At 45.8% G+C, this 23,499-nt stretch overlaps 1 protein-coding gene across 1 annotated transcript; it reads left to right on the top strand.

The window, feature by feature from the left end:
* Positions 1-884: 884 nt before the first annotated feature.
* Positions 885-22,969, top strand: GGT1 (gamma-glutamyltransferase 1). Its single transcript, XM_075718634.1, has 13 exons — positions 885-912; positions 11,440-11,607; positions 12,262-12,389; positions 12,626-12,715; positions 13,760-13,952; positions 15,718-15,875; positions 16,760-16,909; positions 17,418-17,554; positions 18,422-18,609; positions 19,418-19,545; positions 20,420-20,532; positions 21,627-21,764; positions 22,832-22,969. The coding sequence occupies exons 2-13, from the start codon at positions 11,444-11,446 to the stop codon at positions 22,952-22,954; spliced, it is 1,710 nt and encodes a 569-aa protein (XP_075574749.1). The 5' UTR covers positions 885-912; positions 11,440-11,443; the 3' UTR covers positions 22,955-22,969.
* The last annotated feature ends 530 nt before the right edge of the window (positions 22,970-23,499 follow it).

Genomic DNA, 23,499 nt, shown 5'->3' on the forward strand with positions numbered 1-23,499 from the left:
TTTGGTTGTGGACAAACACCTGCTTATTTAGTTTCAGCTCTGAAAGCCAACTGTTGTGTCCCTGCTCTTATTCAATTTTACTTATTCCATGCTAGGGAACTTTTCCAGTTCCTAAAGTACCTTGTCTCTTAAGAGTCTCCCCTAGTAACTTGTTTTCCACGGCTTTTTCAGGAGTGATCTCTTTTTTGCATCTGTTTCTTACGTGGTGATTCGCTTAAATTAGGACTGCCTGCTACCAGTGCAGCTGGTACTTAACTTCCACTGGTTGCCCTAAATGTGGAAGAGTGGAGCAAGGGGTCAGAAAGGAAGCTGTTATTTAGTGGGAAGAAGCTTCACATGCTTATTAATATCTCTGTGTTACTGGGTACTCAAGATACTATTTGATGCTTGTGTTCAGGTAATACTGGATTACAACATTGCTCTGTTAGAGGGGAAAGTCTTCCTCATGGAAAAAATAGCTAACCTGCAGAATGAGGACATCTTGTAACAGCTTCTATTCCAATAATTCATTAGTTAAAGCATCAGGAAATTGAGACCTTGGATTGCATGAAAAAGGAGGAGTCTGAACAGTAGACGTGGTTGCGTGATCTGTGTTGTGTCAGTAGTTGCTAATGTTGCTTCATGAAATTTCTGTGGAAAAAATCAGCAGGGGGTGGGGGAAGAAACAAAAACTACTCAGAAGTGCCTTCAGGTTGCCTGATGCTTTTCAGTATCTGCAAGTTCTATTACAAGAGCTGTGAAGGCATTGCTTCATACACTGACAGATGCACTCCTTTAGAAGAAGGAATAAATGGAGATTCGACTCTGTTGCTCAAGTTTCAATGTAATAGTGCATGCTAATTTTTGGAGAATGTTAAAGATGACCATGCCATGAATATCACAAATGGAAAGAGGTGACAAGCCCTGCAGGAGGTACTTTTTTCTTTTTTTTGTAATGGGTTGAGATGTTGAGATTAACAAGGCAGCAATGCACCTGCATTAACCATGGTATTTCTGTTTGAGGTGTGGCTTTGCTGCTTGAAACGTGCAAGGCTGAGTTATAACAGGACAATCTGTTGGATTAATGCCTAGACAGAGATACTTAACAGTTCCCAAAGACTATGTACAACTGAAAAGAAGTAGTTGTGCATAGCAAGCTATTCACCTGTCAGAACCAGAAACAGTAACTTCAGGTTTCATAACTTTCTCTGACCCCATCTTCAACTCTACTTGTGCATAAGTGAAAGAGTAACTGGCTGAGGAGCATCCAACTTGTTCCACCTCTGTGCTGGTAAGAACATGCCACAGATGAGACTGCATTGCCCTTGAAGAAGGACACAGGTGTATTTGCTTAATTTTGGTGGCTCACTGTTATTAACCTTGCCTTTCAGCAGTGGGGGCGAAGTGTAACAGTTGGATAATTATGATTTAGAACAGGGGTTTCTTACAGATAGCAGCCTTTCCCTGTCACCTTGCACCCTCTAAGACAAACGTGGTGACAGGGAGACACTCTTCTGACCTAGACCTACTTCAGGGACACAGTTTTATAGTTCTAAAGTTGCTGTTAAGCGTAAAACCTGATACCATCACACCTATGGGGTTAGTAAATTAAGAAAAGGGTTCAGTTCAGTAGATTGCATCTTAAATTCCCCTGTAAAATATTCATCATTTAATATTAAAGGTGTGACAGACTGAAAGTGTAGTTCAGTTTGTTTGGGGCAGAGAGCAGATATCTTTCTACACTGTCTGCTTTTTCAGAGGGTGGTTGTTTTGGAACAGCTCCTGTCACAATCTTTTCTGTGGAGCATCATGTGTCTCACATCAATAAATTAGATACAGTGAGAACAGTATGTGTTACTAACTGAATATGGCCTGGAGTCTGAATGTGTACTTTAGACTGGCCAGTAGAAACAGCAGATACATCAAATCCTTCTGAGCCTGCAGAATATTTTCTGTGCCAGTACCTACCTTCCAGAAAGCTTCCATTTTTGCTCAAGATCTCTTGGACAATAGCAATATAATTGAAGGGACCTGCCCTCTTGATGCAATGTCTTGAAAGGGATATTTGAAAGTCCTTTTTGAAAGATGGGCACGTGCTAAATCCCTTCCAAATATCTCAAGGCTGGAATGCTCATGTTTTATCATACTGATTTTACCAAATCTAAATGTTAAACAGAACTCCATTTTGTTGCTATTACAGAAAAGAAGATGTATTTTTAAGCAGAGGAAATATGGCTTATGTTCCCAAAAACTTTTATTCTTGGAGCTAGGCCAAACTTTGTTAATGAGTCATTGTAGTATAGATACCATCCTTCTGAGGTAAGTAAAGATGCAGTGTATCAAAGGTTGGAGTGGGGCAGAGGGACCGGACAGGTTTGGAATCGAGACATTAACCACTTGACTGATCCTGGTAGGTCAAAAGATAGCATCTAGCAGTGTTGATTGGCATCCAGGCAGACTTTGCTTCATCCTGTGTTGCAGGACAACCTGCTGGCTAAAAATCAGGCTTAGGAAACGTGGGCTTGTATCCTTGCTGTGCCCAAGTTTCAGGCAAGCTGTGATTTGCCCGTACTGCATTCTGGATGGGCATTCAGCTCTTGTGTTCAAAGCTGGGTGTGAGGTTTCTAGCAAGCCATGGACAGCAGCAGTGACATAGTGGCATAAACTTTTAGTCCTTAGAGTCCAAAGACAGTTCGTGCAGCTCATCACCTTGAGTCCAGGTTGGTGCTGGGGTTTATGCTACAGTGTTCAATGGCAGGTGAGCTTTTGAGGCAGCCTGTGAGCTGCAACTGTGCTTCAAGACTTGGCGCAAGCAGACATGTAGGATTGTTGCTTAAAAGCTTTAGTGAGGTTTACTGACGGAGGGCAGGTTTTTTCATCCCTACCTTCCTGCTCTGTGATCCTCCCTGCCTGAGGGTGCTGCTATGGAAGCAAGGGTGGCAGAACAGGCATTGCATCTTCTCACTGCAGCTGGAGAATTAATACGAACTAAAACCAATGACAATTTAAGATAGTGTGTAGCCGTGATTGCTGAAGAACAGATATGTGAGCTGCTCAGTTGCCCTTGCATTGGAGGCAGTCGCTCACACGTGGCAGAGAGGTTATTCCCACCAAATGTAATCACAGCTGAATCTGTCAGGGTGTCTGGGTTTAAGCTGCAAGGTACAGACACACTTAAAATCCAGTCTCTTTTTGAACCACAAGGGTGCCAGTTGGTTAGGCAAGAAGGGTGTGAGGGTACATGACCATGTGGAGATGGGAGCACTTCTGCTTAAGATGACCGCATGTTTGCTCAGTTGCTCAATCAGAGCTTAAGAGCTGGCAATGAGGTGTGGGAAAACTCACATTTGCACCATGTAGTAACTGAATCCAAGAACATAGAATGATTCTGCTGGTGATACAAAACCTTTGTGGATACTAAAATAGGCATTTTAAAAGGTGTGGGTTCTTGACTTTTCACCTAGTCAATGATTACTTATGCATTCCTCTGGTACTGTGAATTCAAACATAATGAGTTTCAATGGGTTAATCTCTGTGAGCAGAACAGTACAAATACCAAATAGTATGGTACGCTTCAGAGAGCTTTTAAGGGAAGGTAAGTGGTTACTGCTACAAGGATGTATTGTCCCTAGAAAGGGGTTCACTCCTGGAAAAAGGGTATTCAAAGGATATCAGTACATAAAGATCTGTGCAAAAGGAGAGGACAGACTTGCAAATACTCTCGAGAGGTAAGGGGGAATTAGAAATTATCTTCATTAGGCCATTCCCCTCAGTCTGGAAGTGCTGTGTGGGATTTCTTATTCAACAGAATATGAGACAATGTGACTTTTTTTAATATATCAGATGAAAGCTTGCCAAAAGAGAATGATAGGACCTGACTAACCAGTCTGAATAAGCTCAGGTCTAATAAACAACTTCTTGTTTAATGGCAGAAGAGCATCTGAAAACATCTTTTGCAACAGTTGGGAGAATAGAGCTATTTTAATGAAACATTTTGATTTTAAATTGGGAGTGAATGTAACAGTGATGTTCTGAATGAGTTTATAAATCTTCATTTTAATAATTTGCATTTTTGAGATTGAATTTGCCAGTTTTGGATTTCTGGGAAGTCCTCAACTAGAAAACATTGTGAAAACCATGTCAAATGGGGTGTTTTGCACTTATTCCACCTTTCTGCCTTTCTTCACTTCATAGTTTATGCTGAAGTGTCTTAAAATAAAAAATGTTGGATTTGACGCTAAAATTTCTGCAGGAAAACATGAAAGTTTTTTGGGGAAAATAGTTGCGTCAAGAGGTAATTATTGTCTCTTTCTCAGTGAACTCAGAGCTTACTCTACATTGGACAGAATACTACATGCCAATAGGCTTCAGAAAACCTAATGACTGTGGAGGAGTTACAAATCTTGATTACAGTAGCTCTTTTTGTGAACAGCATATCTGAAAGTCAGCTGAAACAGCCTGCTTTATTGAGGGACGTTCTGTTCAGTGTGGATTATCCTTGGCTTGGCATCACAGCAATAAGTAGGGACCACTGATCTGCGCTGAGGTCTTTCTCCTTAAAATTGATCTGTATGTACATGACCCCTCAGTGCCAGGCTGAAAAAAGAGGGTGCTAAAGGCTTTTAACCTCTGTCTGAGGGGAGGGAGGCAGCAAGTCACACAGGGCACAGGCCAGATGGACAGGAACCAACATGGAGGCGCTAGCTATGAGGAAGGCTATTAACTGAGTTGAATGGAGTTACTGCATTTCTCCAGGGACTGCTCTGTCCCCCTGCTCCAGGCAGGACCAGTGCCTAGATCCGAATTTGGAAGCCTCCTTGGGCTTGGCTGAAGTCTGCTTTAGTTTCCTTATCACTGGTGAAGATGAAGACTGCGTAAGACTTCAACTTAAATATCTCATGATGGGTAAGTACAAGAACTTCATAGTTTCAAGTTCCAGCTTAATACCAGAACGTAACTCCTGTCTCATTGTATGGCCTAGAATTGACTAGATTTAAAATATCTGCTCATTTTGAATTCCAGATACTTCAATATTTGAGTCACAGTTTTCTACAGAAATCTGTGTAAGACTTGAATTAGGAATGATTTCCTTAGATACAAGAGGCGGTTGTTAGTAACTTGTTTAAAGTCTCTAGAAGGCATCATGTGGACAAGGTAGAAACAGTTATGGAAAAAATGCCTGCTAGTCACCACGAAGATCAGTACCTGACAGTGTCTGTCTGTGTCTGCCTGTGTCACTGGTAGCAGAACCGCAGTCCTGATCAGAGGCATCCTGGTGACTGCTACTATAAGTCATGGTAAAAGGCCTGAGGGGAAAAGACATTTAGCACACCAACTTGTAGATCGGAATCTCAAATGGCTTAAGTTCATGTCTTATTGCAATAGCTGCAGGGCAAGGCTGCATGAGGAGGATTATGTGGGGCGAGACCTTTGTGCCTGAGTACAGGACAGAAGGCACAGGGAAACAAATCCTTTTCTTTTGGGACTGTTCTCAAAAGGAGAGTGCTCAGGAAGTTTATGTCTCTCCTAACAAAGCCATAGAAGAGCAGGAATGAATGTATCACTAACAAAGTTATAAAGTTTTCTGCTGTTTGGGCTAACACAAACCTGTTAGCGGGTAGAAATATTATATCTGAGCCATTCCAGTTCAGTCCAAGAGTAAAGGTTTGTACAGCCTGCACCAGCTCACCCACCCCTGCTTTGGGATTATTTGTGGTGAGTTGTAAAGACCCCATTGCAATTGGAGAGCTCTAACCTGGTAAGCAGGAAGCAGGTTTTATGTTACAACTATGTTTGTAATCTTTACACAATCCTTGTTGTATAAGGTGTTTATCCGCTGGCTTTTGGGTAATTATGGCATATATTAGCCTGCCAGAACCTAAGAACTGTAAATTGTGTAATGAAGGAGTGGTTGACGGGGAAGCTTTCGATCTAGTGCGTGAGAAGGCATAGCAACCAGTTTTAGTAGGAAAGGGAAAAAGACCATACTTAGTTAGCCAGAGTCATACTAAATCTTACAGAACTTTTAGGTATATAAGCAAAGTAAAAAAAGGATAACTCAGAACAGCAAATAAATCTTGGAAACTTTTCTCCCTTTGGAAGTGGAAGGAACAGCTGAACTCACAGAAATAGCCACAGACAGTCCCAGTGTACTTTCTGTATTGGTTTTGTCCTAATTTTCTTCAGTGCAAGCTCTTTTGGAGCAGATAACCCCAGCTAATTAGCTGCTCAGAGGCCAATGACCCTGGATATTCCTGCAGATGAAAGCAGAAGTTGCTGGCCATTATCCTTACTGATGACTGGCGGAATGAGTGGCTAGCACAGTTATACCTGAGGATTTAAACTGTCTGGCTAACAGGCTCCTAGTTCAAGGGCTTCCCACAGATGAAGGAATAATTTGCTTTTTTCATTACACTACCTCTCAGTGAGCTCCCAGTGAGAAAGAAAAGCAAGGAGGTAATGGCATGGGGAACCAGCACCAGCTTGGTGGTTGACAAGGACCCCACCCCCAGCCATTAGCACAAGAATGGATATAACTCCTTCTTCACCTCTGAATATGACCTGGCCCCCTGGAAGGATGCTGGGAACAGCCCTTGGGAATAAGTAGCTTGTCCTGTCAAACAGTACTTACACCTGTAACAAGACAGGATGTCAGAGTGATCGATTCTGCATACCTGATCCTGAAGTATGGTGTCAGTGCAAGTAGCTGTCTTACAGTCTTATATACACTTCAGAGATGGCTCCACCTGTACGATCAGTTGCAGGCACCTTTGTCGGGTTGTCACATAGTGATGGATCAGTAATGGGACATTTGTGTGAATAGCCCTCGGGCCTCTGTTCCTGGTTCTACTCTTTCAAGGCCTCTGTTGGCTTATAGTCCTGGGGACCCTGTGGAAATCTTGTGGCTGCTCACTTTACATACATTCTCACTCAGAAGTCACTGACAGTTCACCCTACACAACAGTAGTGTGTGAAAACATTATTTCAACTGCTTGTTATTAATTATTTAAATATGGCAATGTTATTGATATGGATTAGACTGAGTTTTATCAGAAGAGCATAGCCTATGTCCTGTGACAAGATTCAAGACGTCCAATCTATCCTTGCATAACATGCGCTGCCTGGGGAAAGTAAGGACAGATGTCTCAAAGCTGATGGCCAAGTATTGGCTACTGGGCTGGGGGTGGGGGTACAAGGAACTCTTAGGAGTGGGTGCTGAGGTATACAGCTGTCACAAGATGGGTTTAAAGCAGAAGCCTGTTTGGTTAAAGTTTGTGGTTAAAGTTTTAGGTGTTGTCACTGGATGCTTTCTTCACTACTTCATTCAAGAACAAGGCAGTGCCTGACCATACCTGGACTCTTTTGTCATCCTGTGCTACCCCACTGTTCTCTCTCCCCTGCTTTCTGGCCGGTACGTCTCCTCTTTCTCCTCTTTCAGTTATCCTGGTGCTTTCCTTGACCATGGCAGGTTCCTCATCTCTACAGCATGCCCCAGCCCTACTGGCAGAAATGTCAGACCCTGTATCCCTTGCCTGACACTAGCTAGCCTGTTGCACTGGGTTCTTTTAATTCAAGAACAGTGTCATGTTTAAATAATGTTGTGAATGTTGTGACACATCTGAATACAGCTCAATGGCATTGCTTGTACAAGCATAACTCTGCTACCTGCTGATCCTCCCCCTCTCCTAATATAAATTAAGACAGACTATTAGGCTACATTTTAAATTCCATGGCTAGGACTGGCTGTTGGACCTTTATAACAGTGAGAAATAATCATATTGCTTTTAATGGTTTTATAGCCCCTCTCTCCTGGAGACGTATTGCTGCTGCCAAGCAGCACTGTGTGACTGAAGTGCTAGCCAAGCTTCCAAACAGCTGGATTTGGCAGAGAGCTGGAGGTTAAAACCAGCCTCAGCAGACAATAGTTGGGGATCCAGCTCACGTGGCGGCCTGCAGCTGCTGCTCCACTCCCAACAGTAAATCATAGTGGGGACTTGACTTAAGAGCCAAGGCTCAAAAAGACTGTTGGTGTAAAAACTCAGCTGTTCCTGCAATTCTGCTACCCAGGGCACACGGCCAGTATGGAGAGGTGGGTTAGAGAATGGGATATCTACAGGCTCCTGATCTATCTCCCAATTGCTGTACGGCAAACAAAATGCCTGTTCGGCTCTCTGCTGTGCCACAGTGAGGAAGGCAGTGAGGACTGCGCAAGGTATGCTTTCTTCTAGGGTCAGGCCTGAAATAGGTTAAGGAGCTTATGGGAGTTGAGCTGGTGGTTAAGGTGGAGAGGGTTATTCTCAGCTGAGTTTGCTCTCTGTACTGTTGCAGAAGAGAAAGCTTCAGATCTTTAGCTCATGCATCTGCTTCTTCCTTAGCAGGATCAATCTGACAGATGGCACAGATGCACTTTTATTAAGAGCATTTGCTTTTTCTGGCCCCACTTAGGTCCCAGAGGCCCAGCCCAGAGGGCAACATGGTACCACAACGCAGTGCAGGAGCAGTGCCCAGCAATCAGTGTCTCTTCTTCACGGCAGTCTGTGTGCTCGTTCCTGCCCTGGGGGCAGGTGCGTGTCTTATCCTCACCCCAGGGGCTGGCAGACAGCCTGGAGCTGTGCCTGAAGCATATGAAGTGGGCTGGAGGGCCCTTTTCAAGGTCTGTGCACTCACCGGGCAGCTGGGCACTCAGCGTGGAGCTCTTATGTGTCTAGGAGATGCTCCCGAGTGTCATCCGAATCCGGAGGGGAGGTGAAAGGTGAGAGCAGAGGTACCATCTGAGGTTTCCCCTTCTTCTCTCCTGCTCTCAGAATAGCTTGCCTGACAGGGCAGTAAATCTTTACAGGAGCACGGCAGTGAGGCAAGCAGTCGCGGAGGACAACTGCAGAGCCCCAGCCAGGAGCCTATGGGTTAACACACCAGCTATGGGGCTTGAGTCACCCCAGGCTTGCAGGACAGCCCAGCATAGAGCAGCCTTCAGATGAAACAAAGTACCTTCTGCCTAGCTGGGGCACAGATAAAAGATCCCATGGCATTTCTTGTGAAGCCTGGAGGAGACTGCCAGTGCTGAAGCTGAACTCTCTCTGCCAACAAACAAAACTGTCTTTAAACTCTGAGGCTGTGTGTGAGCTATTGTTGGGGACATAATGGCTTCTCTGTTTCCCTGCACAGTCATTGCTCTGCAAACATGCCACTGGTCTCTTTTAAAAGTAGTTGAGTGTAAATCAAGTTCTAGAACCTGGAAAGAGGTTTCATCCATTTACCTTTTACTGCCCTCAGTTGACATTTGCTTACAGAACAGCACATACAGTAGATTTACACCCTGGTTTGAGCTGCTTTACTTGGAGACGGACACCTTTAGTGCTCAGACTGAGACTTGCAGATACAGGGGTTGGATAGCAAATGTGTATCTCCTAATTTAAATAACAGGAGTGGGGGTGAGGTTGAGGGGGCAGTGCTTGCTAATATCCTCCCTCTGAGAAAAGTTTTGGTTTGGCTGGCCTGGCCTGTTTCCTCTAGTTAGCTCAGTGCTGGCACACTCACTGCTCCCTGATCCTGCCTGTGCTGCTGCTGCAAGGCACCAAGTGCTGCTCTGACTGCTGGAGTTTGCTCTACTTTGGGCTGTTGAACATCCACAGAGGGTGGGGTTGGTGGATCCACTCTTCACCCACAATGCCACGGATTGGCTTGTCTCTGAGGACGACAGATGCTTCAGTAAGGTAAAGGGCATCTTGGCTATTGCGCAAGTACAGTAGTCACAGTGAAAACGCAAAGCTGCATAACACAGATGGAAGTTGGTCCCTGAAGGCAATATGATGAATTTAGGACTTTTTTGCTGGAACAATCCTGTAATGGGAAAGGAAATGGGTTGAAGAGTAGCTGTTCAAGCTGTATTTCATGAACTGTCAGTCCCAACAAGGTGGCAGTGACTCTCTATCCCCTCAATATCTCTTGACTCATCCTGGTGTGTATCTGGAATATGCTTGCCAGAGAGCTTCTTGGTGTCCTATGCTCGCTCACAGATGAACAGTAACCCTGTGCACCCCAAGAGCAGGACTGGGAAACGTGGAAACATGGGCACTGGCCATCGCGCTCTAGAAGTGGCAGGCTCATTGGAAAGGTGCTCTGGCCAAGGGCCCTGAACAGGATGGGGTGCTGCGCTCACACTGGGGTGTGCCAAATAACTTAGGCCAAGGTTGCTTGCTAATGATTGATGTCTCTTGCACTGGTCATTGACAACCTTCCGAACAGAGACTCCTTCACAGACATGGTATTTAAAAGCAGATTGTATGAAGTTAAATTTTTAAAAAATTTTTCCTCTGAAGATGATGTGAGTCATGACTAACACCAGTTATGTTCTGCTCCTTGGATTTCCCTTCTCACCTATGAATCTGCTGCTTTTTTGGTGTATGAGGTTACCTACTTGCTATAAGACAGGTTCTTACCCAAGTGATAGTTCCTGGTTTGGGGCCTTTTCATTGCTGGTACTGTAACACTTCAGAGCTGTTACCAAAGAGCCTCCAAGGAGTTCCTGGGGTGCTCACTGACATAGATCACTCTGCAAATAGGATGGCAGTAATGGGTAAAGGGGAAGATGGTAAAAGCTTTGGAGTTGTTAGAATGGTTTTCTTCACAGAGGTGGCAGGGGCATAGAGAAGTGGTACCAGCAGTGTCCATAGAAAAGGTCTTGATATGAATCTCAGTGAGGAAATACGTGGGAGACCCTTTCTGTGAGACGTTCAGGGGACGAAGAAGCTGTTCACTGCCGACAGCTCAGAACTCATGGAAACCTGCTAAAAAGCAAGGGCTGAAAAGATGGGACGAAGTAATATATACAGACTCACTGTGTGGCTATGAAGTAGGGAGGAAGAGGTCAACACAGATGGCTGCTCACCTGGCACAGCCAGCCTGCCTCCAAGGTGTGGGCAAGGGTGCAATCCTTGACTCCATCACATTACAAAGGAGGCAAAGGGCCTGCCAACACGTGTTGAAGGGAGGGAATCTGGTAAAAAGTCTCTGGCTGGTATTGCTAACTTGATTTGGGAACTAGATCAAATCCAGCCCCTGTCCACCCAAGCAAAGCAGTAACTTAAATGCTTGCTGAGCATCTAAAATCCTTAGAGCATAAAGTCTCAAAGAGCAACCAGTTGTCCTATCGCCACTGAAAGGTAACGGTAGCAGGACATCTTGAACATCGCATCCCCTCTTGATATTCTACTTCACTTCAAAACAGGACATCATCCTCATGTAAGTGTCAAGGCCAGAATTGGGCTCACACCTACCCAGGCCACTCCTTCCCAAACTGCCCTTCCATGTGCAGAGCTGTTGGCTGCTGGGGGGTAGAAGGGGAAACAGTGGATATGAAAGAAGGTAGATGAAAAGACTGCTCTTGTGCCTGATCTTCTGCTTCCTAGTTCCCATGTGCCCCAGAAGCAGTGAAGTTGACAATCCTGTCTCTTCCCACAGGAAGATGAAGAAGCGCTATGTGGTGGCTGGAGTCCTGACTGCAGCCCTGCTGGGGCTCATCTTGTTCCTGGGACTCTTCTTCGGGCTGCGCTCTGACTCAGGGGACACACACACTTATAAGAGGGCAGCTGTGGCTACAGATGCGGGGCAGTGCTCAATAATTGGAAGGTACCCGCTAATTGTGCTGTGACTCTTGTTAGCTCTGACACCTCTAGTGCAAGACAAAACTGTCGTTTCCCCAATGTCCTGGTGCAAGCTTGGCAGTTCCCAGCACAGATAAACTCTAAACTTCCTGTTGAAAGAGGAGGCTATAATAAAACCTGGGCTTTTACCATGCCTGACCAGTGTTACTGCAGTTGCTCAAAGACAACATAGCAGGCAAAGATTCCCTAGATGCATGAAGAATGGGAATACGATGCTTCTCAAGCTCCTTTTAAAAACCTTTTATGAAGCTGTCCTCCAGTTCTAGTTGCAAGTGCTGCAGATTTCAGGCTCCTCAGAGAGTAGTCATTTCTCATGTGTAATGAATGTGTCTGGGATGCCCGTCCCCAAACGTACTTTCACATATCTTGGTGTTTTCAAGCTAGTTTGGATGTGTCTCTAATGAGGGCTGATCTGGTCTGCACCTAGACCATTGGGATGTATTCTCTTAGGTGACAGAAGCTCAAAACTTCCGATTCCTGAGGAACCTGTAGACTGGGTGTGGACAAATGTGCATTATAGAATCTGTCATAGCTGCCCTGATGAGATTGCTCCACTGCTCATGGGTAGCTGAGACACTGTAACATGTCACCATACGATACCTTCTCTTCTGCTGCACAGGGACATCCTTCAGCAAGGCGGATCAGCAGTGGATGCTGCGATTGCAGCTCTGCTTTGTGTAGGACTCATGAATGCTCACAGCATGGGCATTGGAGGGGGCCTCTTCTTTACCATCTACAACAGCACAGGTAAGGGACAGGGCCATACACATCTGGAACAGTTTGAGAGCTGTTTATCTAAACCAGGTGATTTATCCTACCTGAGTGAAGGTAAAAGACTGACTCTTACAGCCTCTGAGGGAACATGCTGTCCTCAAAATAATTGCCAAGAAACTGGCTCACATTGGTCAGACTTCTTCAGCAGAGACCATGCCTGTGTGTTGAGTCCAGAGTTAAACATCATCTTCCTTGCTCTGTCGTTAAAGGAAAAGTGGAAATCATTAATGCAAGAGAGGTGGCTCCAAAAAGAGCATCAGAGGACATGTTTGGGAACAACACACAGCTCGCTCTGAAAGGTATGGCAAAGGCTGTTTCACTGCTTTGGGGGGACCCCATAGCTCCAACATTAGCTGCTACTGACATGTCTGAATTAAGAACATTTCTTATGGTTGGGTTCTTGCATATCTACAGGATTTCTCACCTAGAAATGTCTTCTACTTTACACAATCTGCAAACTCCATCCTGACAAGGAAACTAAACCTTCAAACTAGTTGGTCACCTCAGCATTTTCTGCTTTTCACTTTATGAAAATGCAGGTAAATCCAAAGCCCTGAGTATGACCTATTCCATATCTGCCATCTTTCCTTTCCACCTCTTGGAATAAATCTTTGTGGATGGATCAACTTAGTTCTTGTCAGTTCAAGTGTCCTCCCTAAATACCTTTTGTGGTGGCCTCAACTAATGGTTATGGGGGTCCAGAGAAGAAGTAGTAATTTCCTTTCAGTGAAGTATTTTCTAATAAAAAATAGAAAGAAATACTAACTAGTTCTTTTCATGATCATGCTTGTAACCAAGGAGGAACAGCACCTTGTAGGGGGTTTGAGAAGTGTGTTGAACTTCTGGGAGATGCCAATGCAAACAGTGTTGAAGCAAACTGCTGCATCACTGTGCAATGTAGTAATCAATCTATTGCAATTGCAGGTACAATGCTGCAACAAAGTTTTTGGCTTAAGTGTGTTCACAGTCTGTGTCCTCTTACTGTAGTGTGTTCTCCTCTGAAGGATTGGAAACTGCAGACGTCTATGGTAGCTTCTGTGTTCTGAGCAGCTTTTCTCTGGTACAGAGCCTGCTGAGGGGAAATGACCCAAAAACCTGAGTTACCAGCAAGAGGATAGAGGTGTTTCAACAGTCCAGAATATGTAGGCATAAATGTCAGACAGAATAATTCTGTTAGCATTGTATGCATAAGCTGAGCTGGTCATAGTATACATAATCGTTGCCTAAAACCAGGGAAGACAGAGAAGTGTTGCAGCTGACAGAGAAGCCTGCTCTACCTCCTACTCCATTAATCACTTTCTTTTCTTGCTGTGGAAGACTAATACATTCCTTATCTGCTCCAGGAGGACTGTCCATTGCCGTTCCAGGAGAAATTCGTGGGTATGAACTGGCTCACAAACGTCATGGCAAACTGGCATGGAAAGACCTGTTTCTGCCCAGCATCAAGTTGGCAAGAGAAGGATTCCCTGTTGGGAAAGGCCTTGCAGCAGCCATCAAATCAAGAGAGGAGTCAATTGAAAGCAATCCCTCACTGTGGTAGGTAGAGCAGTCTCACTGTGGTAGGTAGAGCAGTTGCTGTTCTGTGCAGAGAAATTTGGGGTAACTGCACCCTAGCTGAAAAGTCTCTGTGTTTGTGTAATGTAGCATCTGTGAGGAGTGTGCCTCTGTCCTGGTTTCAGCTGGGATAGAGTTAATTTTCTTCCTAGTAGCAGGCACAGTGCTGTGTTTTGGATTTAGGATGAGAAGAATGTTGATAACACGCTGATGTTTTAGTTGTTGCTAAGTACTGCTTATGCTAGTCAAGGACTTTTCAGCTTCCCATGCTCTGTCAGGTGCACAAAAAACTGGGAGGAGGCACAGCCAGAATAGTTGATCTGCACTGGCCAAAGGGCTATTCCATACCATATGACATCATAGGCAGTATATAAACTGGGGGGGGTTGGCCAGGGGGAGCGATCGCTGCTCGGGGACTGTCTGGGTATTGGTCGGCGGGTGGTGAGCAATTGCATTGTGCATCACTTGCTTTGTATATTAGTATTACTATTATTATTATATTGTTATTACTATAATTACTATTTTACTTTATTTCAATTATTAAACTGTTCTTATCTCAACGCAGGAGTTTTCTCACTCTTACTCCTCTGATTTTCTCCCCCATCCCACTGGGGCAGGGGGAGTGAGCGAGCGGCTGTGTGGTGCTTAGTTGCTGGCTGGGGCTTAACCATGACAGCCTCCCCTCCAGTGACTGTACTCACTGTACCCACTTATGTTATTCCAGCTACCTGAAGATGCTAAATCGTGTGGCTAATTTTAGGAATGTTCAGTCCTGACCTTTAAAGGGAGACAAATTCTGCTCCTAAAGTCCATTTGTCTGAGCAAAAGTGGAATTAGAGTACATGCTGGGATAAATCTGTCAGATGGCAATGTATTTTCTGAATCCCCAGCTTTTTCTCATGCTGTAAGTGCACTGTTAATCTTACCTGCATTTGAGGCAATTGCAGAGTCTCCTTGAACATCTCATCTGCTGTCAGGCAGTGGGAATTTGGGTCATCTCTTACTCTGCAGTCAGCCTTCCTTGAGCAATGCCTCTGACCATCCACTTCTGGCAGTGACTATGAACATGAAGGGTTTTAAATGCTCCTCCACTTCCTCTTACAGTCAAACCCTTGGTGTCTATATCCAGCCCTACTGGAGATCATGCTTAATCCTCTCTTTTCTTAAAATCTCTGCCAGCTGCAGGTTGATTTCCAATCCAATTGGGATGTACAGCCTGGGCCTATCTCCTGTACTTCCATCTGGCAGGTCCACAGCAGCACATTCATGATCCATGATGAGGCAGCTAGAGAGGAAACTGTCTACCTCAAAGTGCTCTGACAAACAGGGATCGAAACACATTCTCTGGACACACTGGAAGCTTTGAGCCCCATAGCTTCATGTCTATGCTCTGAACAGAACTGCTTGAGTTCAAGGACTATGGCCCCTCCTGGGCATCTTGAGGCAGCTGTTGGCCCCTTGGGCAGGTAGGGAGGGTGGCCTGCCTTGGTGAAAAAGATCGACACTCCCTCCTGCAGGCTTCACTGAGCAAATTCTGAGCAATATGGAATCCCAGGTCAGAAACCACTGTTCACTTTTATGTCCCAGTGCAAGATATCAGGACCCCTGGGGCATGGCTCAGGCAGTTTCTCTTCTCTCCAAGAAGCCTCTAGCATGAGCACTCAAATACTGTGTCAGCTGGTACAGGTACACATAGTTTTGAACTTGTCTCTCAGATCTGATCTTCTCAATCTCCTTTCTCTGTTAGCAAAGTGTTCTGCAGAGGAGGGAAAATTCTGCATGAGGGCGATATCGTCAAGATGCCTAAACTAGCCAACACATACGAGACTATAGCCAGTGAAGGAGCAGATGCCTTTTACACAGGAAGCCTGGCAAAACAGATCATCGATGACATCCGCAGTGTAGGTGAGAAACAGGACATCTGTCCAAAACAGCATGAGTGACCTCACTGCTGCGGCTCAGCATCCAGGGAGGAGCCAGTGACCTGCAGAAGCCTTGGAAGCAGGTCAAGTCGGCTGCCTGAAATGCTGCCTCTGAGATCTGTGGCAACAAGACACCCAAGAGAAGCCATTAGCACTTTAATGGATGAATATGAAACTCAGTCAGAAATGGATAGTATATACTGTGCATTTCTGTACCATATAGTCTAGCAGGTCTGTGCGTTTCTGGATATAGCTTAGTAGATACTTGCTGTTTACAGAGCCTGAACCAACAAGTTTCTACCTAAAACGTTACATGCATGGTCCTGTAAACTCTGAGCTTGTTTAATCTCTCAAAGCCACTAGATGGTGGTAGTATCCTATCCTTACTAGCTAGCATTGGCTGGCTTCAGTCAACCTCATACAAGTCATTAACTGGCTTTATTTGTGATGGTTAATTATTGTCTTCCCCCTTCTGATAATAAAGGCAATGGGACACAGAAATTACTCTGCTTGTGGGGTAGCACAAAGGATCTGCGCCCAAAAGCTGCATCCTCCTCCTGTAAACAGGATTCTTAATGATGTTACCTGACTTTGCTGGTGTCCTTTGTAAAAAAAGATGGATCACCAGTTTTTTGGCTGCTGTAAATCAGCCCAACTTCAAGCTTAGGCTATCTGAGCCTCAGCTGGATCTATCAAGGAATAAATTCATCTCCTGTGCACCCATCTTTGCTTTCTTTACCTTGCAACTTTTTGGATTTGTCTGTGTTCCCTCCTGTCCTTGCTGTGATGCATGGTGATGGAGTATTACCTCCTCTTCCCACCAGAGATCACATAAACCCACATCTATAGTTTCCTTCTCTTTTCCAGGGGGCATTGTCACATTGGATGACCTGCGGGACTACAATGCAACAGTGATTGAAGACCCCATACAGGTCACGCTGGGGGAGTTTACCCTCTACACGCCTAGTGCCCCCCTAAGTGGCCCAGTGCTAGCCCTCATTTTCAACATACTGAAAGGTGAGAGTGCCACTGAGCAGTGCCTTACAGGCAGCAGGAGCTGGGAGAGCTCCAAAGACAATGCCTGTTTTGTTTTGAGAGCTGGGCCTCCCTTGATAGCCCTCCAGCAGGTGGCAAGTCTGAGGCCCCAGGAGGGATCAGAGATGTGGAAACATTCCTCTTCTGCTGTAAACTCAGGAATGTCTCCTTCCTACTTGAAATACAGGTGCAAGAGGAAAAATATGCTCCTGGTTGGGGCACTTCCCTGGTACCTGCATGGGTGGAAACTAACTTGTACTTGAGGCTCCTTTGGAAAACGTCTGTGCAAGTACAAATCCTGCTGATGACTCCCATGGTGCTCAAAACTACCAGAGCTCCTGTGGTCCCTATGTGGAAATTAGGACAGTCCAGTGACTGCATCTCTGTAGAGGCAGGGCTTCAAGATTATACCGTTTAACACAGGTTTATTAGCAGTCCCTTGACCATGTACTTTCCTTTGTGTTCACAATCGTTTGTCTTCTGTTGCCAGGATATAATTTCTCTGCTGACAGCGTCAAAACCACGGAGGAGAAAGGTCTGACTTACCACCGCATTGTGGAGGCCTTTCGCTTTGCCTATGCCAAGAGGACTTTATTGGGAGATCCAAAATTTGTCAACATTACAGAGGTACCTGGCAAAAGCCTTTTCTTTCTGCAACACCAAGGTTGACTGGAACATGGCTTAAAGTTTTTGGGTAACTAAACTGTGTCAGGGATGCTCTGTGCCACCTGCTATTGACAGGCACTGAAATATCTCTGAATCAAAATGTGAAGTCCTATGTGACTCATGGCTGAGCTGTGAGGGATATAAATGGAGGAAACCTTCCTGCTGTAAGGAAAAGCAAAATCCTCAATTCACCAGGAGCGTTTGAGTATATTTAGGGCTAACCATCCCTGTTTTCGTAGTGTTTGAAGCCTTATTCACTAGATGACATTCCCAGCATCCTTGTGGCTTTCTAACCGCAGTCCTGCCTATAGTAAATGGACCAATGGATGGGAAGGGGTGAGGCAGGAACCCTGCTTTTCCCAACTTCACACTTTGTGCTTTTACTTCTGTGACTCTCCAAAAGGAGCAGGATCTGAGCCCAGCCCAGCTTGATGGACACAAATTTGCAACTTACAGAGCAATGATCAGAGCTTGCCTTGGTCTAGTCCTCTCAACCTGATCCCTCTCATCTCTGAAGCAAGTGTAACACTGCTTGCCTACACCTTACAGCAGTGCTGAGGACAGCTTTCCATAGATCTACAATACTGGATGCTGATTAACTTCCTACACAAAGGGGTGCATTGTAACAGCTGCTTCTGTGACTGCTTAAAATGCTCTTTGGTACAATGGCCATCTTTCAAGAAGGAGGAAAGCCCCTTGCTGGAAAACTATAGCCTCACTGCTGGGATTTGTCACTCTTCTGTGGTCTGAAGTATTGGATATCAGCCTCATAACTACATGTCTCTTAAACTTAATCTGCTGAGTAACTGCATTGGATTTCTCTGACAGGCAATCAGAAACATGACGTCCGAGTTCTTTGCGGATGGTCTCCGGAGGAAAATCACAGACAACACCTCCCATCCAGTTGACTACTATGAGCCAGTATATTACACTGGAGATAATGCCGGTACATCCCACCTCTCCGTTGTGGCTGATGACGGCAGTGCTGTGTCCGCCACCAGCACCATCAACCAATAGTATGAGCTCAGACATTACTTCCACGTAGGCCTTTGCCATCTTCATAGTGGTGGTTCTGTGGTTGGTATAAAACATCACTGAACTGTCATCTCTGTAGTGGGGTAGTGATGGGTAGCGCTGCTGATGGGCATTTCTCCTGCTGAGCTTGCAGGTCAGTTCTTAACACTGAGGCCTGTGTGGTTGGGTCAGAGAACAAGATGTGTCCTCTCTCATGTTGGGTTCAGCCACCAAGAAAACATTCACTGCATCTGGATCTTCTCATAAGCAGTGGTATCGCTGCTGGCTCTGATTTCCCAGGCATCTGGAAATAATTTGAACTAATACAGCTGGCCTGGAAGTGCAGTGTTTGGCTTTGAGTGCTGTCAGGAAGAGCTGTGTTCCACGCGTATGGCCTGAAGCCGGAGGGTGAAGGGTTTTTTTTGTCCATAGAAAATGTCTCCAGCTTGACACATCTAAGCAAAACCCCAGTCATCCCCAAATGTGCCAGCCTTTGAGCTATGCTGCCTCTGAATGGAGTGCAGTACTGCCCAGCTGGAAGGGGAATTAGTTGTACTTAGTTGCTGTGCTGTTTTTCCCCTTGGGGTCCTTGCAGGGGAGCTCTGGGCTGCCTTTCCTCTTTGTGTAGCTGTGTACTCATGGTATAAATTGCTTCCTTCCCCCAAGGGGTGACAGAATGACCTTTACAACAGGAGGGTGTGGAGAGTTACTCCAATCAAATCCCGGGTTTCACATTGCAGTAATTCACCTGAAGCTCTTCCTGGATTTTGCTGTGGTTCTGACATGTCTGCGCCAACTTGTTTTGTCTAGCTTTGGCTCTGATGTACGATCCAACGTGAGTGGAATCATATTTAATGATGAGATGGATGACTTCAGTTCACCTTACATAATCAATGGATTTGGGATCCCTCCTTCTCCAGCAAATTTCATAGCACCAGGTAGTTGTAAACTGCCTTCCTGGCTCAGTCTTTTGGCTATATCGAGCATACTAACACTATGGTGTCTGCAAGGTAGGCTGCAGCATGTCTGCGATCAGGCACAGATCTGGGGCTTTATGTGGAGGACAGGGATTGAAGCGAGTCACTTGGCAGCCCTGTCAAAAACACACAACTGGCCGCCCCTGGTGTACCCTGAAGGAGGAGAAGGTGTTTAAAGAAAAACTCTTGTGTATGCCTCCTTCCAACAACCAGAAATCCTTTCCCAGGGAGCTCAGTACATGTCAAATGAAATGACTTAGGGCCGCAAAAGATTTCTTTGAACTAATTTACGAGGGAGGCAGCAGCAGGAGCCAACTGCGAAGTGTTAGATGGCACTGTCCAGCCTTCTCTCTGTGCTGCCTTGGGAGCTGTAGGGCAGCTTTGGATAGATCCAGTTCATGTACCTAACCCAAGCACCCTCCCTGCTCCACCACTGCTTCCTGCAGACCCATCTCATTGCTGCTAAAGCAGGCTGGGATTCTGGTACACTCCTGTACCCCATGCTGTGGAGAGGGACAGGGAAGTGAAAGGACAGGAAGGGAAGTCCCATGGTGGACGGGAGGCAGCTGCATCACAGACAGCCCCAGCTGGGACAGGACTATGGAGAAAGGCACCTTCAGCCTCTGCGTGAAGGACCAGGGTTAAGCTTTGCATTGCAGGAACAAGAAGGAGGTGGATACAGGGGACAGCGGGATCCCCAAGGGCTGAACAGGACACGTGAGCTGAGTCAGGAGGGTGGATACTGAGGCTCTGGGTTTAGACATGGAGCAGGAGCTGGCAGTTTGTAAGCTGCAGGTGGAAAGCTGAGCCTCTGTTGCATCTGTGTCCCCAATAGGTAAACAGCCGATGTCCTCTATGTGCCCCTCCATCTTGGTGGATAAAATGAAAAAGGTCAGGATGGTGGTTGGTGCTTCTGGAGGAACAAAAATAACTACAGCAACAGCACTGGTATGTGATGATATGGGCAAACGGGGGACAAGGCTGAGGCAAAACAGAGTTGGGGAGAGGCAGCGTTTGGGGTAAGGGGCTCAAGTCTCCACCTGTGACGTGACCAAGGCTGTGGTTCCCTGCTGTGGGCCAGGGGCCTGAAAGCGAGGTTCCTGCCTGGCCTTCTGAGGGCCAGACCTCCAATGCCAACTCCTGCCAGCACTACAAAGGGTCTCTTAAATTACTTCCTTCAGTGACTCCAGGTCTTTTCCTTTGGCAAGTCGTTCTTACCACTTGTGGAAGATTTGTGACTTCAGTTCGGCTTTGACTTCTGTTGTCTGGATCTCCACGAACTAATCTCATTATCTAGTTTAGAGCCATTCCCATCCAACATCCTAAACTTTGGATGGAAGTCACACAGACAAGCTAAATAAGTACTTAGAGCAGGCAAGGCGTCAGGCCGTCTAACAGGCAGGCTCTTTGTGAGCTGCTGTGGCAGCCACTCAAATGCCCAGCTAGACCAAAAGTGATTGCAGGAGAAAGCTGTCTCCTGTGCCAGCACACACAGCAGTTCAGAGCACCAGGCTGGGTCTTGCTTTCTGGCTGAGGTAGAGGAGAATTCTCTGTAAAAACCGCTACAATCAGCTTCCTAAGCCCTTGATCCTGAGGCTGTTTTCACTTGCTATCAGCTCTAACCTGCAATTTAAGCATGTAGAGATGAGCCAGGTGTAAGGAAACTGGTTGCACAGTAGCAGAAAGCTGTAGCTCTATGTTTGCTGAGGTGACTGCTGTGTGTCTAAGCCAGCACTAGCTTAATCACAGCAGCATAAATACAGCTACAGTAGCTTGAGGATCTGATCCTTTTACTATGTTAATTTTAGTAACTCATGGTCTCTTTGTGTGGGAATCCTCCTAAGCATATACAAGCTGACTTGCTGTAATGTACCTGTGTTTTGCTTAGCCAAGAGAAGGACTGCTGAAAGCAGCAGGAACCAGAAATTACGCCTTTTATGTGCTCTGGTGAACATCCTTCAGGCATCTCTGCCTATGTTGCTACAAGGGTCAGGCCTCTTTGAAGATAAGTAACTAATGTTAAGGCTTTTTGCTTCTCATAGACGATCATGAATTCCATCTGGTTTGGTTATGATGTGAAGAAAGCAGTGGAAGAGCCCAGAATTCACGATCAGCTGTTTCCCAATATCACAGAGCTTGAGCAGCAAATGGAGGAGGTTTGTCTAGCTAGTCTGGGGTGTGTGTGAACTTTGTGTATGGTGCTGGGTTCCTAGTGTTGGGAAGGCATGCACTTGTGGAAAATCATGAAGCTTTGCCAAGTGTTCCTAGGTGAGCAGTATTAAAGCTGGCACATGTCAAGTACTGGGTCACAATAAGCTGTTCAAAGTGTACCTTTAGTCTCAGTCACATGGGTTTGAAGTTTAGTGCATTCAAGCATGACCTACATCTGAAACTGATGGTATGTATCTTCTTGTAATGTAGTTTGGCTCAAAGGACTTGCAAAATAGCAAACCACATCAGGGTCCGAACCATTCAGCAGTCTAAATACAGTGACCCTCAGGAAACTCTTGTCCAATTGTGCAACCTCCCAATGAATCCTGAAGCACTGGCACAGAGCTAGCAAGGAAGGATGCACAGAGGGACCCAAGAACAAACTTGAAAATATTTTCACAGTAAAGGTCTCTGTGCAGCACTGTCAGCCTGAGAGCTGATGGCAAGATCTGCCTCACTCTGCATACCACTCGCCTGAGCTGGCAGCTTCATTCACCCTGCAGAATTACACATCCCAGAGGTCCGAGACAGATGCAGTCTTTGTACATATTTCATCCCATATTAGGGAAAACACTCCTACGTAAGGCAGTTTTCTTCATCAAACTATGCAGAAGATCCTCCTTTAATAAGCTGCTTATTAAGGTAACAGCTGAGATACCTGCCTGTGCTGGGGAGGATGCCCTGCTCTCTAGAAGTCCTATGTTTTCCCCCGTTCCCAAACAAGATCCATCAGTTCTGGCTGTTGGTATATAAATATCTGAGGCAGAATGCTCTGTGACCAGGAATCGTATTGGTACCCCACACTGAGCACAACAAATGCCACATCTTCTCAATTCCACCTTTTCAAAAGCCGGGCATCCCAGAAAGCAAAGGGAAGAGGAGGAACAGCATGTAGTTTTAGACCTACGTAATACAGGCACTGAACGCTTGGGTAGTCATGGAGGATGCAGGTCACAGACTATGGCATGCATGCAGTTTCTCTCTCCTGTTGTCCTCATTCACTTCTCTATTCCAGGGTATAGAAGAACAACTAAAGAAGAGAAAACACGATACCATGCGGATGAGCGGTGGTGCGGTTGTGCAGGCCATTCTCAGAACAGATAAAGGATGGGCTGCAGCATCTGATTCCCGGAAAGGTGGCTTCCCTGCAGGCTACTGACGTGGCTCGGCTCCTTTTTTCAGTGGTCTAGTGACACTGAGGTGTGTTTGGGGGGAAGATCCTTTAGGTCTGCAACTCAGGGACTTCTCACAGGAAAGAGAACAAATTTACCTGTGGTTCTATTGACAGAGCTGGGACGGTTCTCTACAGCCATGACCGAAGTGCCTCATGCCACAGCAGTCTGCTAAGACAAGCATGTCTACCAGAATGTGCAGTGCTTACTTGAAGAGTCTGTTCTGCCTTGAAGAGTTTGTTCCCTGCCTCCTCTTTTTCCCATGAAGACAGATTGGGTGCCCAGAGTTTCTGAAGAAGGTCCAGCTCACTCAAGCTGCAGGAAGTGTTTCCCCTGCACAGCATCAGCTACCGGGAATGTCCCTGTCACTGTTAGAGAAGAGATTTGTTACCTGTTGAGTAGATGGAAGTTACAGGACTCTGGGGACTGGGTTTTCTAAGTTACAAACTAATAGATCTGTGCCATAGAAGGAAGCCCAGCTCTAGACTGGGATAAGCCTTCACAAACTCGCCATTTTTTCTTTTAACAAAAG

This window comes from Pelecanus crispus, chromosome 11, assembly GCF_030463565.1.
Source record: "Pelecanus crispus isolate bPelCri1 chromosome 11, bPelCri1.pri, whole genome shotgun sequence".
Classification (NCBI taxonomy): Eukaryota; Metazoa; Chordata; class Aves; order Pelecaniformes; family Pelecanidae; genus Pelecanus; species Pelecanus crispus.

Excerpts from the sequence above, each read along its gene's own strand:
- GGT1 (XM_075718634.1), top strand. The coding sequence starts at position 11,444 with ATGAAGAAGCGCTATGTGGTGGCTGGAGTCCTGACTGCAGCCCTGCTG. Across the intron at positions 19,546-20,419 it reads AGCAAATTTCATAGCACCAG|GTAAACAGCCGATGTCCTCT; the intron begins GTAGTTGTAAAC and ends TGTCCCCAATAG. Across the intron at positions 21,765-22,831 it reads GTCTAGCTAGTCTGGGGTGT|AAGAGAAAACACGATACCAT; the intron begins GTGTGAACTTTG and ends GAACAACTAAAG.